Here is a 16,507-nt window from a genome sequence, read left to right on the forward strand (position 1 = left end):
GCCTGAGTGTGCCTGTAGGTGTCTGGACAAGAGGGTGGATGTTTGGCCTTCATTCTAGGCCTGACCTGGCCTTCCTAGACTGACTCCCTGTCCTTTTCACAGATGAGCAAATTGAGCTATGGTGATCATTTGGTGAAGCGTCAGAGCCTGGGCTGCCTAGACGTTAGGCTTGACTCCAGATTACTGCTGTTCTATTAAGACAACAAAAAGGTCTCGTGTAGCCCAGTCTGACCTTCATTCTGACCTTTCACCTCCTGAGTGCTGGACCTGCAGATGTGTGCACCACACCTGTATGAGATAAAGCCCTTGCTGCACCTTGCAGAGTCTGTTCTTAAGTGTGAAGACAGTTCCCACACAAGGGACAAGCAAGAAAGCCGCCCTCGGTCTCCACAGCAACCATAGCTGTACTGTCATTGGTGGGAACTCACCTGTCCCTCATTCCGACCCTGGCACAAAGCTGGAGCATTAGTGTTAGTGAAGAAATGCACGGAACTTAACGTTGCTGTTGACAACGGGTCAGATCTTTGGTCTCACTATATAGCTCAGGCTGGCCTTGAACTTAACCACGCCTCGGTTCCCAAAGTTATGGGACAAAGTCTCCCTCCTCCCCACCCCACCCCCCACACGAGACCCCCGACAAGAGGGTGGATGTTTGGCCTTCATTCTAGGCCTGACCTGGCCTTCCTAGACTGTGTAACAGTCCTGGCTGTCCTGGAATTCGCTTTGTAAACCAGGCTGGCCTTGAACTTGCAGAGATCACCTGCCCCTGACTCCCGAGTGCTGGGACTAAAGGCGTGCTCCACCACACCTGGTGGGTTGCTGGTTAGCGTCATCCTGAAGTTCCTTCCACACACCCCACTTCATCCACTGGAGGCTTTGCAGTGACCATTAGACCAAATCTCAACCCTTCAGGAGGCACCCTCTGCTCAAGCTTCCTGGAGACCCAGTCATCAATCCTTCTCGGGAAGGGGAGCCCTCTATGCTAGATGCTAGGCTACACATTGTAGACAGCTGGTTCATTTCTGTGGCTGCCCCTGTGAGGTGCATCCTGGCTTCATTTACAGATGGGAGAAAGGAGGGCTCCTAAGATACACATTGGTAGCTTAAACATTCAGGGTAAATGTCAGCAATGGAAGTGAGCCGAGGGTGGTTTGCAGTTACCATCGTTACTGGTACACTTCTTAGTAACCTTTCATGAGTGCCACACACCAAGCTGGATGGGCTCCCTGCCAATCACGAGAGCACAGCAGGTGTGGTCCAGCCTTCCTCCAGGCACTGGAGCCCCAGGGGGCAAACAGACAATGAGCTGGACTCAGGAGTATGACCTCTCAAGAGTCCACCTCCAGCCAGCATGCACTGGGAAGGGGTGTGGTGTGGACCAGCGGGACAGTTAAAGGCACTTGCCACAAAGCTAAGGACCTGTGTGATCCTGGAACCCACATAGGTGAAGAAAATGACTCCCTTGGATTGTCCTTAGACCTTCTTGTGCACACCATGACACATGTACCTGCACACACAAATAAATATAGAAAATGTATGTAAATAAGGGGTGGCTTCGAGAGGAGTGTGGGGACCTCTCGGGCTAGTTGATCCATTTTGATTTTATGGAAACAATCTCACGTAGCCCAGGGTGACCTTCAGTTTATCCCCTGCCTCCTCCCAAGTACTAGGATTCCAATCGCTTGTCAGCACCTCACTGTTTCATCCATTTCTAGTGCTGGCATCTGAGTTCTAGGCTACTTTGATGTAATTGTTGACCCAAGCCTGGAGGAAGGGGGATGCCAGTGAGTGTCAATGGTGTGATTTTGCTACCGTCCCTAGAAGGAGCTCCAAGTCTGACTCCTAAGGATTTGTATCCTGCAGCTTGAGATCTTGCTTTTCTTTGTGTGTGCACACACTTACGTCCATGTGTGTAAATCAGAGGGCAGCCTTGGGTGCCAGCCCCCGCCTTCCACCTTGAGAGAACTTCTGCCTGCCTCCCCACCACCTCACCTCTGTCTCACACACCCCCATCTCATTTGAAAGCTGGTGGAAGCCAGAGCAGTGTTAGGTCCCCCAGAGCTGGGATTGCAAACCTTTGTGAGCCAGTCCGCATGGGTAATGGGAATCAAACTTGGGTTCTCTACAAGAGCAGTCCATGCACTTAGCATCTCTCTAGGGTCTCTGCTATTTGCTGTGAGCCCAGGCTAGCTGGCTCGAGTCTCTCCCTCAGGAGCGCTGGGATTACAGATGTTTATGTTGTGTGTCTGAGAATTCAAGCCCAGGCCCTCGGGCTTGTGTGGTGAGTGCTTTACCCACTGAGGCAGAAGTGAATCCCAGCCCCATATGAGGCGTTCCTTCCTCATTCTAAACCTGCCTCCACAGAGAACAGTGTGTGCTCTAAATTGTGTCTCCTGGAAGGTAGTTGAACTCCCAGTAACTCAGAATCTGACCGTTTGGAATGAAGGTCTTCATAGAGGTAATGAAATTGAAAGGTTATATGTTGAGCTGCTCTCCTTATGAGGAGAGAGATGTGTACGGAATGATAAACCGAGGTAAGCCAGTATGAAGAGAAATAGTGCCATACTGAAAGAGGCAGATTGGCATTAGAAAATGTCACAGACCACTACTGGTCAGAAGCAACAAGACAGGAGCCTTGGTTTCCAACCTCAGAGCTCCAGACAGGCACATTTCTATCGCTCCCCAGTTTGTGGTCCACTCACGGCAACCTCGGGGAACTAATGTAAACATCATGCAATTGCCTCAAGTCTTCAGACTCAGAGTGGGACACATACACACACACACACACACACACACACACACACACACACACACACACACACACACCCCTTTCTCCCCGCCTTCCTAGCACCTGGTTTCTCTGCCCATTTCCCTCTATGACACAGTCTCCTCCCTTTGGACTCCACACTTGGCCTCACCTGTCTGCATCAGGGGCTCCTACATGTAGGGGCTCACCTTGCAGCTGCCTGCAGCCTGCTCAGGCTTCCTTCACTGATAGATTAAGACAGCTACAATTGTGTCCAGAGGGTGAGCCTTCTGCGGGTCAGAGACTGGGAACGAGACGCAGAGTTGGCTAGAAAAACACAGACTTCCTTTCTGAGGATAGAGGTGTCTTTAGTCTTCCTGTCCTTGTTCCACTCTGTTCTTTTTTGGTCTGTTCTTCCCTGATGTTTCCCTTCCTCTGCTTTCCTGTTGACTGCTACCCTACTTCCTGATGTCTTCCTTTTACATCTTTCCTGGTGTTTTCCTTCTCTCTTTTGTTTTTTCCCTTACAGCTTATATACCCCAGCGAAATCTCCCAAGAAGTATAAAAATTGCAATGTGGTTACATTCTTTTTTTGTTTGTTTAGTTTTAGTTTTTGGTTTTGGTTTTGGTTTGTTGTTGCTGCTGCTGCTGCTGCTGCTGGTGGTGGTGGTGGTGGGGTGGTGGAGGTGGTGGTGGTGGTGGTGGTGGTGGTGGTGGTGGTGGTGGTTTTTCAAGGCAAGGTTTCTCTGTAGCTTTGGTGCCTGTCCTGGAACTCGCTTTCTAGACCAGGTTGGCCTGGAACTCACAGAGAACCACCTGCCTCTGCCTCCCCAGTACTGGGATTAAAGGTGTGTGCCACCACTGTCTAGCTTTACATTCTATTTTTTAAGTGAATGATTACAATGACTACAAGTAAAAAACATGTTTTCCATATTTGTACAGGATTAAACATTTTACATATTACAAGTGAAAACAAGTTGTCCCAAGAACACACATACATTCATGTCCAAGCAACTTGTTATAGATTAACAGAGTATAAGCAAGCAAGGTATTTTTCTCAGCCAGTTCTTTTACTGGCAGGCTGCATTTTGCAGTTACAAAGAAAAGGCCATTTATTATTTATTTAAGACTATAAAAAGTCTTGAATCACAAACCTAAACGTTTATATATGAAAACCAGTCAGCTCTACTTCAAGTCCTAGGGTGCAGACTCATTCATCAACAGTTTTTTATATCAGAAAGCGAAGGGCAGACATGGGCACAAGGAACCACCATTGATCACCAAATCACCCTAACAAGAGAGGCACGTCAGCTAATAATTACCGGGCTGCTTTGTTCTTGTTCCCTGACCTTAACGAGTCCCTCCCTCAACTATGTGCCCTTCTAAACTTTGGGTTGTTTCTCCAGGTTTTTCACTTCAAGCTATTAACAAAAACATCTCAACCTAATCCTATTAACAATTCGACCTCTCTCAATTCTTTCTAAGGTGGTGGTTGAATCATTAATCTGATCCAGCAGCAATGCTTGGAAAAGTCAATCACTCTTATTATAAGTACCAGTAACACTGCCCAGTGAGGGGCTAGAGCCCCCTGAGAGTTTTCATACAACCCATTGATTATGAGGGACATGGTGGTCATGAAGACAACAATCAGAGCTGTGCTCACTCACAGCATGAGGTCCTCAGGACACCTAGTCCTCGGGGCTTTGCCTCTCCAAGGCTCACTCTGGTGTGGCTTTGCCAACTGCCCAGCTGTGTTCCATGAGTTCCAATGCTTCCTGTTGGTCCCCTCACATGACCCCCAACATTCAAGGACGTGACTATCACATCAGGTGACATCTCAGCCTGTGACTGACAGGTGCTGGGAGGCAGAGCCAGCACCTGAACTTCCATTCTCCTGCCAGATCTGTGAGGTTGGGGTGGCCAAGGGTGGAGTCAACACAGATCCAATGAAAACAGGACTGGGATAAATATGCTCTGGTGTCCAGCGAGGAGAGGGACATTACTGTATCATGCAGCAGGACCGTGGGTCATTACCCAGTTCAGGAATCACAAGTCAGGACCAAGAAAAATCAGGGCTGTGGCTTCCCAGCAGCTTTGGGACCCAGCCCTGCCTCCCACCTAAGGCCAACCTTGTCTGTTCCTCAATGTCTTCTGCTGATAGGGCTTCTCCTGGCACTGAACCTGGAGGTTGGTGTCCTCTTGGCCTTCCTGGCAGTCCAGCCTGGGCAAGCTTCAAAGACAGTAGCTGCAGCCTTCACCTTCTGGCCACGGACACTGGGAGGGGTGGTACAAGTGGCCCCCACCCGCAGGTTCAGCCCAGTGAGCCACCTGAGGAGGAGAGAGATGGAGAGCTCACGATGGGCACGCATGGGTGAGAGATTTCCTGAGGGGTGTGAAGGAGGCTTAGAGAAAGTACACAAAAGAACAGTTTCTACTGAGTTGTGGCTGGGTGGCCTGCCTCCAAGTCACTTTAAACCTCTGACCCCTTCTGCTTAAAAAGGGGGATAATAAAACAGTAGCTTACCATGTACCAGACACTAGATCATCAATTTATAGCTGCTAACATGAATTTTCCAGCAGCCACAATGATGTGGGTTAGATTGCTCATCCTTTTCACAGATGAGCAAAGGGAGCCATGATCATTTGGTGAAACGGCAGAACCTGGGCTGCCTGGATCTCAGGCTCGCTTGTCTCCAGATTCCCGCTACTTTATTAAGACAACAAAACCAGGCAAACAGGGTCTCACGTAGCCCAGGTGGACCTCAACTTCTGATCTTCCAGTCTGCACCTCCTGAGTGCGGCGTTACAGATGTGTGCCCACACCTGGTACTTAGGAAGCCCTAGAAACTGAGCCCCGGGCCTTCATGCTAGGCAGGCACCCTACCAACTGAGCTGTGTCCCAAGCCTTTGTTTCCCTTGAGTCCAGGCTGACCTCAGACTCCTGATCCTCCTGCCTCCACTTCCCAAGTGCTGGGATTACAGGCGTGGGCACCACGCCCAGCTTCTTGTTCTATGTAATTGTGCCAAATGTACATGTGCATTTCTTAGGTCCCAGCACACCAAGCGAGGACAACAACATCCCAACTTTATGGAGGTTTTGGTCAAGCTCGGTCCCTCTGTGCCACTGAGTTCTCTTCAGCTTGACTCAGACTGGACCCATCTAGGAAGCCCGGGACCTCAGGTGGGATTGCCTCCACCAGATTGGCCTGTGGGCATGTCTCCATGGCATTATCTTAATAATTGATGTGGGAGGCCCAGTGCACTGTAGGCAGTGCCAGCCGAGGTAGGTGGTCCTGGGCTGTGTGGGAAAGCCAACTGAACAAGCCAGTAAGCAGTGCCCCGCCCCCCATCTCCGCCTCAGTGCGGTTCCTGCCTTGAGCTCCTGCCCTGGCCTTTCTTGATGAACTGTAATCGTAAGCTAAACCCATGCGGAGTTGCTTTTTGTTTGTTTGTTTGGTTTGGGTTTTTCAAGACAGGGTTTCTTCTGTTTAGCCCTGGCTGTCCTCTTGCTCTGTAGCCCAGGCTGGCCTCCAGCTCAGATCCACCTGCCTCTGCCTCCCAATTGCTGGGATTTAAGGCCTGTGCCACCACAGCCTGGCTGATGGTTCTGAGATAGGATCTCACTATGTAGCCCTGGCTGGCCTGGTCTATATAAACCCGGCTGGCCTCCATCTCACAGAAGTCTGCCTGCTTCTGCCTCTTGGGGGCTGGGATTAAAGGCTGTGGTCAGCATGCCCAACTCCCCTCTTGCTTTTTGGTCATGGGGTTTACCGCAGCAACAGAGGCGCTATCATCATCCTGGGTACTCAGGAATAGTAATGACCTGGCAAGCGTGTATTCATGCTTGGCTCCGAGGAACCTCATAGCCACCCAATGCTGGCTAGCGGTGCGCAGCCAGGGTTCCTCCAGGGAGATAGCTGGGCCTGATGGCAGCAGTTGGTATCCCTCTAGTGGGGGTTCTGAGGGGGGGGTGACTACCTGTACAGTGGGAGCAGCTGGCAGTCGCATTGGAAGGATTACCACTGAGGTCGATGAGCTCCAGCCCGCTGAGCCACGGCAGCGCAGGCAGGGACTGAAGTCGGTTCTTCTGCAGGTACAGGTTCCGGAGCCCTGTTCCCAGGCCCGAGAAGGCCCTGGGAGAAACCTGCAAGGAAGGCGCCAAAGCCCTGATGTGGGTCCCTGCCAGGTGGGTGGCCTCCCTCCAGCAGAGAAGACGGAAGGCCCAACGTGGTCCACATCGGAAGGGTAGTTCTTTGCTTAAAACCCAAGTTGGTCCTATTCCAAGTCACACGATGCCCGGCCTCTTTCAGTTAGGCCCGAACCCACCCTTATCACTGCCATGCCGCTTAGGGACTCTCAACAGCAGGTAACCGCTCACACTCGAGGTCTTCCATGCCCCGTGGCAGGCTGGCCTCTGGCTGCACCTGCCCTGACACCCACACCTGAATTCCCTAAGGTTTGAGGAGGAGTTTTGGCCTATCTTGGGGTCCTCATGCCCTGCCTAAAATGCTTGCCGAAGGAATGCACTCCCCTGGACTGTGCCAGCACCCACCTGCTCCAGGCCACTGCTATTCAGGAAAAGCTGCTGCAGCGACCGCCCCACGGGCTGAAAGGCCCCGTCTTGCAGAGCCCTGATCGGGTTCCCCGAAAGCTGCAGCTCCGTGAGCGCAGGCAGCCCCTCCAAGGCTCCGGTGGGCACCTCTCGCAGCTGATTCCTGTCGAGATGCAGCTTCTCCAGCCCCCGGGCCGGCCCCAGCGCCCCAGGTGAGACCTGGCTGATGTGATTCGCACCCAGGTAAAGGCAGCGCAGAGCCCGCGCTCCCGCCAGGTCCCCGGGCGCCAGGCGCTCCACCGCGTTGCCCTGGAGGTGGAGCGAGAAGAGGCTGGGCAGGGCGCGCAGGGCCGCCCCCGGGACCCTCAGGAAGCGGTTGTGCTCCAGGTACAGGTAGGCGAGCCGGGGGGCCCCCTCGAGGGCCGCAGCGCTCAGGCCGGCGAGCTGGTTGTCGGAGAGGTAGAGGTAGAGCAGGCGATCCAGGCCCGCCAAGGCGCCGGGCTCCAGCTCCGCGATGCCGCAGTGCTGCAGGTGCAGCGACACGAGGTGGCGCAGGCCCGGGAAGGCGGCGCGGGGCACCGACGGGAAGTGGTTGCGCCTCAGGTCCAGGAGCTCGGTGGCGTTGGGGAAGCCGCGGGGCACGGCCTGCAGGCCGCGGCCGTCGCAGGCGCTGTGCCGCGTCTCCCCGACGCACACGCAGGCCGGAGGGCAGGGCGCGGCCCCGGCGGCGGCGGCGGCGTCCGGCCGCGGGGGCGAGGAGGGCCGCGGGGCCCGGCCGGCCGCTCCTCGTCCTCGTCCTGCTCCTCCTCCGCCGCCGCCGCTGCGTCTCCCGGGCAGCGCAGATCTGAAGGGCGCAGCGCGTCCAGGGCCTCGCCTCGCAGCCTCCGCGGGCCCCGGCACGCGCCGTCCGAGCGCACGCGAGCCCGCACCAGCCACTCGAGCAGGGGCCGCGCGTGGCAGGCGCACCACAGCGGGTTGCCCTGCAGCCGCAGGCGGCGCAGCTGGCCCGGGCCCTGCAGCGGGGGCAGGCTGCTGAGCTGGTTGCCGCGGAGGTCGAGGGTGTGCAGGCGCGGGCAGTGGGCGAAGGCCCGGGGGCCGAGCGCCTGCAGGGCCCCGTGCTCCAGGGCCAGCTCCCGCAGGCCGGGCAGCGCCAGGCCGTCCTCCTCCCCGGTGTAGGTGAGCGGGTTGTGGCCCAGCTCCAGACGCGCCAGGCCGCGGGCCTGGGACAGGGCGGCCCCGGGCAGGGCCTGCAGCTCGTTGTGGTGCAGGCTGAGGCGGCGCAGGGCCGGCAGGCCGGCCAGGGCCTCGGGGGCCAGCACGCTGAGCGCGTTGTGGGACAGCTGCAGCCAGCGAGTGCGCAGCAGCCCCTGGAAGGCCATGGCGGGCAGGTAGACCAAGGCGTTGTTGGCCAAGTTGAGGGTGGCCAGCGAGCCGAGGGCGCCGAAGGTCCCCGGCCGCAGCTCCTCCAGCCTGTTCCCCTCCAGCTCCAGCCGCCTCAGGGAGCCTAGCCCGTCCAGAGCCTCCTGGGGCAGCAGGCTCAGGCGGTTGGAAGCCAGGTTGAGCAGGAGCAGGCGGCCCAGACCTCGGAAGGCCCCCTCGGCCACCAGCTCCACCTGGCAGTGCTGCAGGTCCAGATGTGTGAGGTGTGGCAGGTCCCGGAAGGCGGCTGGAGGGATGACCTTCAGCATGTTGCCCTGGAGGTCCAGCCTCTGGGTCAGCTGCGGACAGGAGAGGGGGAGAGGGGGGGAGGCTGGGTTGCACAGGGACCCCCAGCCTTGGCCTCCCTCCCTCACCTCTCGGATTCTCTTCGGCCACCTAGCCACCCTCACTATGCTCTTTTCATTTGTCACTGTCCTTGGCTTTCTCGCCCATGGATTCATAACTCCACAGGGCAGAAAAAGTGTCTTATACGCGGACGGTGGTGGCACACACCTTTAATCCCAGCACTCGGAGGCAGAGCCAGAGGGATCTCTGTGAGTTCGAGGCCAGCCTGGCTACAGAGCGAGTTCCAGGAAAGGCGCAAAGCTACATAGAGAAACCCTGTCTCGAAAAACAAAACAAAACAAACAAAAAAAAAGTGTCTTACACACACACACACACACACACACACACACACACACACACACACACACACACGGTTTACCTCAGGACCTGTCACCAACCGACATTTATAGTCAACCAAATGTCTTAGCCACACAAAACGGATTTTAAATAAATTATGTCGTTACCGGTTTTGTTTTTGAGACCTGGTTCTGGCGGGCCTGGAACTCACCTATGAGAACCAGGCTGGCCTGGAACTCAATGAGACCCACCCGCCTCTGCCTTCTGGGCTCTGGGATCAAAGGTGTGCGCAGCCACTGGATTTGGCTGTTACTGATTTGTTTCCCTTCCCATTTTAGATGTGGAGACCGGGACTCAAGGAGCAGGAACTTGACAAAGCAGGGCCACTGGTGTGAGCCCCGGCTCCTGCCACCCTCCCTCCCCCCCTTACCACACTGCTAACCCATGCCAGTACCACCCCTCTTCTGACCTCAGGGATGGCGTTCGGCACCTCAGTGAGGTTCTGGTGCCGGCAGGTCACGTGCCGCCTGGAGTTGTCACAGACACAGGTCTGTGGGCATCGCTGGGCAGCTATGTGCCAAGCTGGACCCAGCGACACCACCAAAAGCAGCAGCGGCGGCAGCAGTGGCAGCCTGAAGGCAGGGGTGGAGCTCTGGGGCCTGAGAGGAGAAGGAGAGCTGATGTCCATGGGGCCTCAACCCTGGTGGCCACTGAACCCCAATAACAGGACAAGGAGACCCGGGCAGCTCCCGCCTCAGGACTCCTTCATTCTCTGGGCACAGGAAAGTGCCATGGCTTGGCCGCCTTCCCCCGCCTCCTGTGGGAGCAGCGTCTGTTGTCAGCTTTGGTTTGGTGGGGGAAACGAAGATGCAGAAAATGAACCCCAACCCGCTGAGACCTGACTCTGGACTTAGGACAGTGTGGCGGCAGCGGGGGAGAGCCCCGGCCTAGCCCAGGTCTTAGGCTCAACTGGGAGGTCCAGATGTTGAAGGGCCTGAGATCCCCGAGTCTGTGTGCTGGTCAGAGACATGCTGTCATGGTGAGCCGGCAGCTCAGGCCTCTGTTTACTTCCCCGTTTGTCCTCTTGTTACCTGAGTACCACACAGCTGACTGGCCTGACATGGGAGGGGAACCGAGGAGCCTGGGGGTTGGACATCACTGCACCAGGCAAGAGGTATCCCCTTGTCCACCCATTCATTAATGCACCACCCATCTTTCCACCTCTCCACCTCACAACTACAGCCACTGCCCATCTCATCCTTGGAATGATGGTTGCCACCGTGGCTCTCCTGGCCTCCCCTGTGCTCCACCTAGCAGCCAAAGGGAATTTTCCAGAATACAGATGGAATCCTGATCCCTCCCAGGCAAACCTCCTAGCCTCTGGCTATCACCTTTATCGGAGCCCCCTGATTCCTGGTGCCCCAGGAACAGTGTATACATTCTCCATCGCATACGCAAGTGGCTTCCCCATCCCTGCACAAAGTCCAGCATCAGCTAATTCCCTCAGCTCCTTTCTATATACCTGGGTCATGGTGTGAATTCTGAGCCGTCCTCTCTCATGCCGGCTGAAACCTCACCCATGGGCCTCCTCATAACTACTCCTAGGATTGTTACTGTCTGCCTTTGTCTCCTTTCAGTCCGAGAATTCACCCCTTTCTTGGTGGGGGTGGCTTTCTCTAGACTCTGGCTTGAGAGGCAGGGCAGGAAGGGGACCCATTAGCCTGATTCCTGGAGACAAAGGTCCAGGGCATAAAAGGCTGCCATAGATAACTCTTCATATGGCCCCCAAAGACTAACCCACAGGAGTGCGCTGGAACAGCTCCATCCCCTTTTCTTCTTAGAGTCACCTCTGGAGAACCTCAGGTACAAGGAATATCCCATGGCCTCTGCAGCCAGCTTCCCAGAGGCACAAAAAGAGAGTAAGGGATCATCTGTGGCCACCTAGGTCACCCATGGCTCCCTTGCACCCTCAGGGCCCCAAAACTCACCCCTCCATGCCGACTGGAACTGCCAGCCCTGTCTGGAGGCCCCGCACAAGGGAAAGACCAGGGACCGTCCCCGACTGGACGCTGGCAGTACCCCCTCCCTGCCCATGGGCTTGGCAGCAGGGACAGAGCTGAATGGGAAGCATTGTCGGCAGTCCAGCCGAGCTGGGGCTTCCCCAGGCTGCAGGCAGGGGGTGGGAGCAGCGGCTGGAGTTACAGGCTGCCTGTCCAGCACAGGCTTAACAACACCGTCCAGGCCGAGTCCTTGGGCTGGTGGGAGTGGATGGGGGCGTGGAGGAGCCTGCGGGTGGGTCAGCATCTCTGGGCTCTTGCAGGCCCTGTGGGCCCCTAGGAAGAACTCAGCCCCTGGAAGTTAGAAAGTAGTTCACTGGGTTGCTGCAGGAGTTAAGGTAGGAACCTGGATCCCAGGCAGGCAGGCAGGCGCTCAGAAACCCTTAACTCCTTCCTTTCTGTCCTGCACTCACAGGCACACTGACACTCCAGCACTCACCCACACTGACGCTCCAGCACTCACCCACACTGACGCTCCAGCACTCACCTACACTGACGCTCCACACCACACTGACCCTGCACACACACACACACACACACACACACACACACACACACACACACACAACACACACACACACACGGAAGCTACACACACACACACACACACACACACACACACACTGACGCTCCCGCACACTTTGCCTTTTCCCTGTCACAGCAGGTGACTGAGGATCACCCACACTGATGCCTAGTCATAGCCATATTTTTAAACTGTTACATGGAATTCTGCAAACAGACCGAAGACCTAAAGCAGTCGGTGGTGTACACCTATAGTCGCAGCACGCGGGAGGCCGAGCCAGAAGGATCATAACTTCCAGGCCGGCCCGAGCTACACAGGAAGACTGTTCCAGACTTACTGGTAACTGTAAGTTTTTCAGGTTTATTTTTTTAACTGTTTGTGCTTACCCTGTGTGTACAGTGCACTGTGTGCATGCCTGGCACCTACAGAGGTCAGAAGAGGGCACCAGATCCCCGAAATTGGAGACATTGGCAACCGAACCTAGGTCCTCTAAGAGAGAAGCCAGTGCTCTCAATCCATGAGCCACCTGTCCAGCACTGACTTTTTGTGTGTGTGTGTGTGTGTGTGAGCTTATTTCAAGGCAGGGTTTCTCTGTGTAATTTTAGTGTCTGTCCTGGAACTCACTCTGTAGACCAGGCAGGCCTTGAACTCAGAGATCCACCTGTGTCTGCCTCCCGAGTGCTGGGATTAATAGCAAGCAGCCTGTGCTTCCTCAGGCTCGTAGAAATCTTGCCTAAGCTTTTCGACCATGTAGACTACCATGCCCAGCAGCTGTTTTTCCTCGTCAGGATGTGAGCTGTGGGCCTTCTATGGCTTTTACATTAAGATGATTCCATTCTTTTCCTAACTTGGGGTTTTATCATGAAAGGCTTCTGAATTGTCAAATGCCTTGTGTGTAAGTGTCTGTGTATGTGCAGACCATGTGCATTCAGGAACCCATAGAGTTCAGAAGAGGGTGTTGAATCCCCTGGAACTGTAGTCAGGGGCTGTTATGAACTCTAAGAGAGTGCTGAACCTGGGCCCTCTGCAAGAACGGTATATTCTTAACCAGAGTCATCTCTAGCACCCCAGTCACGGCTTTATGAGCAGTATATTCTTAACCAGAGTCATCTCTAGCTCCCCAGTCACAGCTTTATGATTGGCTTTAGTTTGGGGACTGTAGGAGGCACAGAAGTTTTGTACTCACAGATAATCACTAGAGCACCCTGGAATATTAAAGGAAAGGACGCATAACCTGTTATCCACCCAGAAGGCTGGGAGCTGATGCCTGGTAACACGCTATCTGTGTGGCTTTGACCACAGGGCTCCTCCCCCAGACCCCTGTTATAGGCTTTTCTTCTTCCGTCCACCTCTAGCACCTATCTTAATGGAAGGTGTCCCATGTACTTTAGTTTCTGTAGGCTGATGTTTATTTTGTTCCTCAACATTTATGTGTGCTTTCTTTTTTAATTTTTTTTTTAAAGATTTATTTATCATGCATCCAGTGTTCTGGCCCGTATCTCTGCAGGCCAGAAGAGGGCACCAGACCTCATTACAGATGGTTGTAAGCCACCATGTAGGCGCTGGGAATTGAACTCAGGACCTCTGGAAGAGCAGCCAATGCTCTCACCACTCCAGCCCCTCCAGTCATCCCTCCAGCCCCTATGTGTGCTTTATTGTACACATGGAATTGAGTTCATTATCACCAGGAAAGTTTCCACCAAATTGTGATGTGCTTGAAAATGCTTAAAATAGCCGGGTGGTGGTGGCCCACACCTTTAGTCCCAGGCAGATCTCTGTTTGAGCCCAGCCCAAGCTACAGTGAGTTCCAGGATAGGCTCCAAGCTACACAGAGAAACCCTGTCTTGAAAAACGAAACCAAAATAAAATAAATGCTTAAGATAAACTTGAGGTGAGACTCCCTGAGTTTGAACCAACACTGGCTACTCAGCAGTTGAACCGAACTGCCTTCCTGCCTCATGTGGTTTGTTACTTTGCTGGCCACAGTGGTCAGAGACCACGTGGTACTGGCTTCAGAACTCGGGTCCTCAGCAGGGATGTTGTTAACCGCTTAGCCATCTCTCCAGCCCCAAAGGCAGTATTTTTTACCCCTTGTTCTTTTCTGAGACAGGGTTTCTCTGTGTAGCCCTGGCTGTCCTGGATCTCACTCTGTAGACCAGGCTGGCCTTAACTGGGGGACCCGCCTGCTGGATTAAATGTGTGCCCCCCCACCCTCAATATGTAGTCTGTCATCTTTTTATTTTAAATTATGTTGTGTGTGGCGGATATATGTTATACATGAGTGCTGATTCCCTCAGAGGCCAGAGGTATTAGATCCTCCGAACTGGATCTACAGGCAGTTGTGAGCCACCCAGCGTGGGTACTGAGAACTGAACTCAGGCCTGCTTGTAAGAGCAGCATACAGACCTAACCATCTTTCATCTCTTGTTTTGAAAATGTAGCCCTGGCTAGCCTGGAACTTGAGTGACCTTTCTGCCTCTGCCTTCTACATGTTTTTGAGACAGAATCCATGTAGTTTGGTGCCAAGTTTTTAGATTTATGTACTTTATTATTTTTATGTGTATGTCTGGTCTCTGCAGAGGTCAGAAGAGGGCATCAGATTCCCTAGGACAGGAATTACAGATGGTTGTGAACTGCCATGTGGGTGCAGAGATTGAACCTAGTCCTTTGCAAGAACAGCAAGTGCTCTTGACCACTGAGCCAACTCTCTAGCCCTGGCTTCATATTTCAATCCTCCTGCCTCAGTTTCCTAAGTGTTGGAATACTTTGAATTATCTCACATGTCAGTGACAAATCTTACTTCGGTTATGGTTGTATGATATGGTTGTATGGATATGGTTGTATGGTTGTCTGGCTTTTACTTTTTGAGGTAGGGTCTTGTGTAGCTCAGGCTTGCCTTGAACAATATGCAACTGAGAGAAACTTTTAACTCATGATCCTCCTGCCTCCACCTGAGTGTTAAAATGCTGGGATTACAAGCATGACCATGTGTGCCAAGGCTTCATGCATGTGAGACCAACACTCTAACACACGTCACCCTTGTTCCCTTTGGCCTCTGCTCTTATGTGACAGCATGTACTGTTGCATATCATCTTTTTTTTTTCTTTTTTCGGACAGGGTTTCCCTGTGTAGCCCTGGCTGTCCTGGAACCTGCTCTGTAGCCCAGACTGGCATCAAACTAACAGAGATCCACCTGCTTCTGCCTTCTGAGTGCTGGGATTAGGAGCATGCGCCATCACCTGCCCTGGCTCATCTTTCAATTTAAAAACTGTATTGGAGTGTGTGTGGGTGTGCATAGGAACATGCAGACCACAGCATGTATGTGAGGGATTAGAAGACAATTTGCAGGAAGAACATTTCTCCTCCCACTACCTGGGTCTCAGGGGCAGAATTCAGGAGTCAGGCTTGCAGGGAAGTGTCTTTACCCATTGAGCCACCCCACCAGCCCTTTAACTGTAATGTCTGTATATTAAAATGCTAGTGTTTATTTTCATACTTGGGGGGGTACAAAGGTACCACAGCATATGTAGAGGTCAGAGATAATATGTGGGAGTCCGCTCTCTTTCGACTATGTTGTCCTCAAGATTAAGCTCCGATGTCAGGTTTGGTGGGGGCCACCTTTATCTGCGGCACCAGCTTGCTAGCCAATATTTTTAAAGATTTAGTTTTTGCTTTATTTTTTATTTTTGGTTCTTTTCAAGCCAGGGTTTCTCTGTGTAGTCTTGGTGCCTGTCCTGGATCCAGGCTGGCCTTGAACTCACAGAGATCCATCTGGCTCTGCCTCCTGAGTGCTGGGATTAAAGGTGTGCGCCACCACTGCGTGGCCAAGATTTATTTTTGGGGTGCTGAGAGATGACTCGGGTTAAAGGCACTGGTTGCTCTTCCAGAGGAACCAGGTTCAATTCCCAGCACCCACATGGTAACTCACAACTGTCTGTAACTCCAGTTCCAGGAGACTAGACATACATGCAGGCAAAACACCAATGCACAGAAAATAAAAATTAAAAACTGCTGTTTAACAATACAAATGTCAGCTGGGTGGTGGTGGTAGTACATGCCTTTAATCAATCCCAGCACTTGTGAGGCAAAGATAGGCACATTTCTATGAGTTTGAGGCCAGCCTGGACTACAGATTGAGTTCCAAGACAGCCAGTGCTGTTACAGACATACCCTGTCTCAAAAAACCCTAGCCGGGTGGTGGTGGCACATGCCTTTAATCCCAGCACTCAGGAGGGATTACTGAGTACTGTACTCAAAGCCACACAGAGAAACCTTGTCTCGAAAACAAAACAAAACACTCCAAAAAACCCAACCAATCAAACACATAACACAAATGTCTAATATAGGTTCCGTAATTAAAAATGTTTATTGCAGCTGAGTGGTGGCGCATGCCTTTAATCCCAGCAGTGGGGAGGCAGAAACAGGTGGATCTCTGAGTTCAAAGCCAGCCTGGCTGGTTTACAGAGTGAGTTCCAGGACAGCTAGGGCTACACAGAGAAACCTTGTCTTGAAAAACCAAAACCCTCTGGCAGAGGACAACAGTTCAAGTTCCAGCACCCACATGGAAG

General features: G+C 53.4%; 1 protein-coding gene across 1 annotated transcript; it reads right to left on the bottom strand.

The window, feature by feature from the left end:
• Positions 1 to 3,829: 3,829 nt before the first annotated feature.
• On the bottom strand, positions 3,830 to 11,851 carry Chadl (chondroadherin like). Its single transcript, XM_028871216.2, is given in 7 exon segments — positions 3,830 to 5,074; positions 6,725 to 6,758; positions 6,761 to 6,890; positions 7,299 to 8,017; positions 8,020 to 9,016; positions 9,829 to 10,018; positions 11,348 to 11,851. Coding segments are annotated over 7 exon segments (2,400 nt in total). The 5' UTR covers positions 11,491 to 11,851; the 3' UTR covers positions 3,830 to 4,887.
• Between the last annotated feature and the right edge of the window lie 4,656 nt (positions 11,852 to 16,507).

This window comes from Peromyscus leucopus, chromosome 20 (genome assembly GCF_004664715.2).
Source record: "Peromyscus leucopus breed LL Stock chromosome 20, UCI_PerLeu_2.1, whole genome shotgun sequence".
Lineage (NCBI taxonomy): Eukaryota > Metazoa > Chordata > Mammalia > Rodentia > Cricetidae > Peromyscus > Peromyscus leucopus.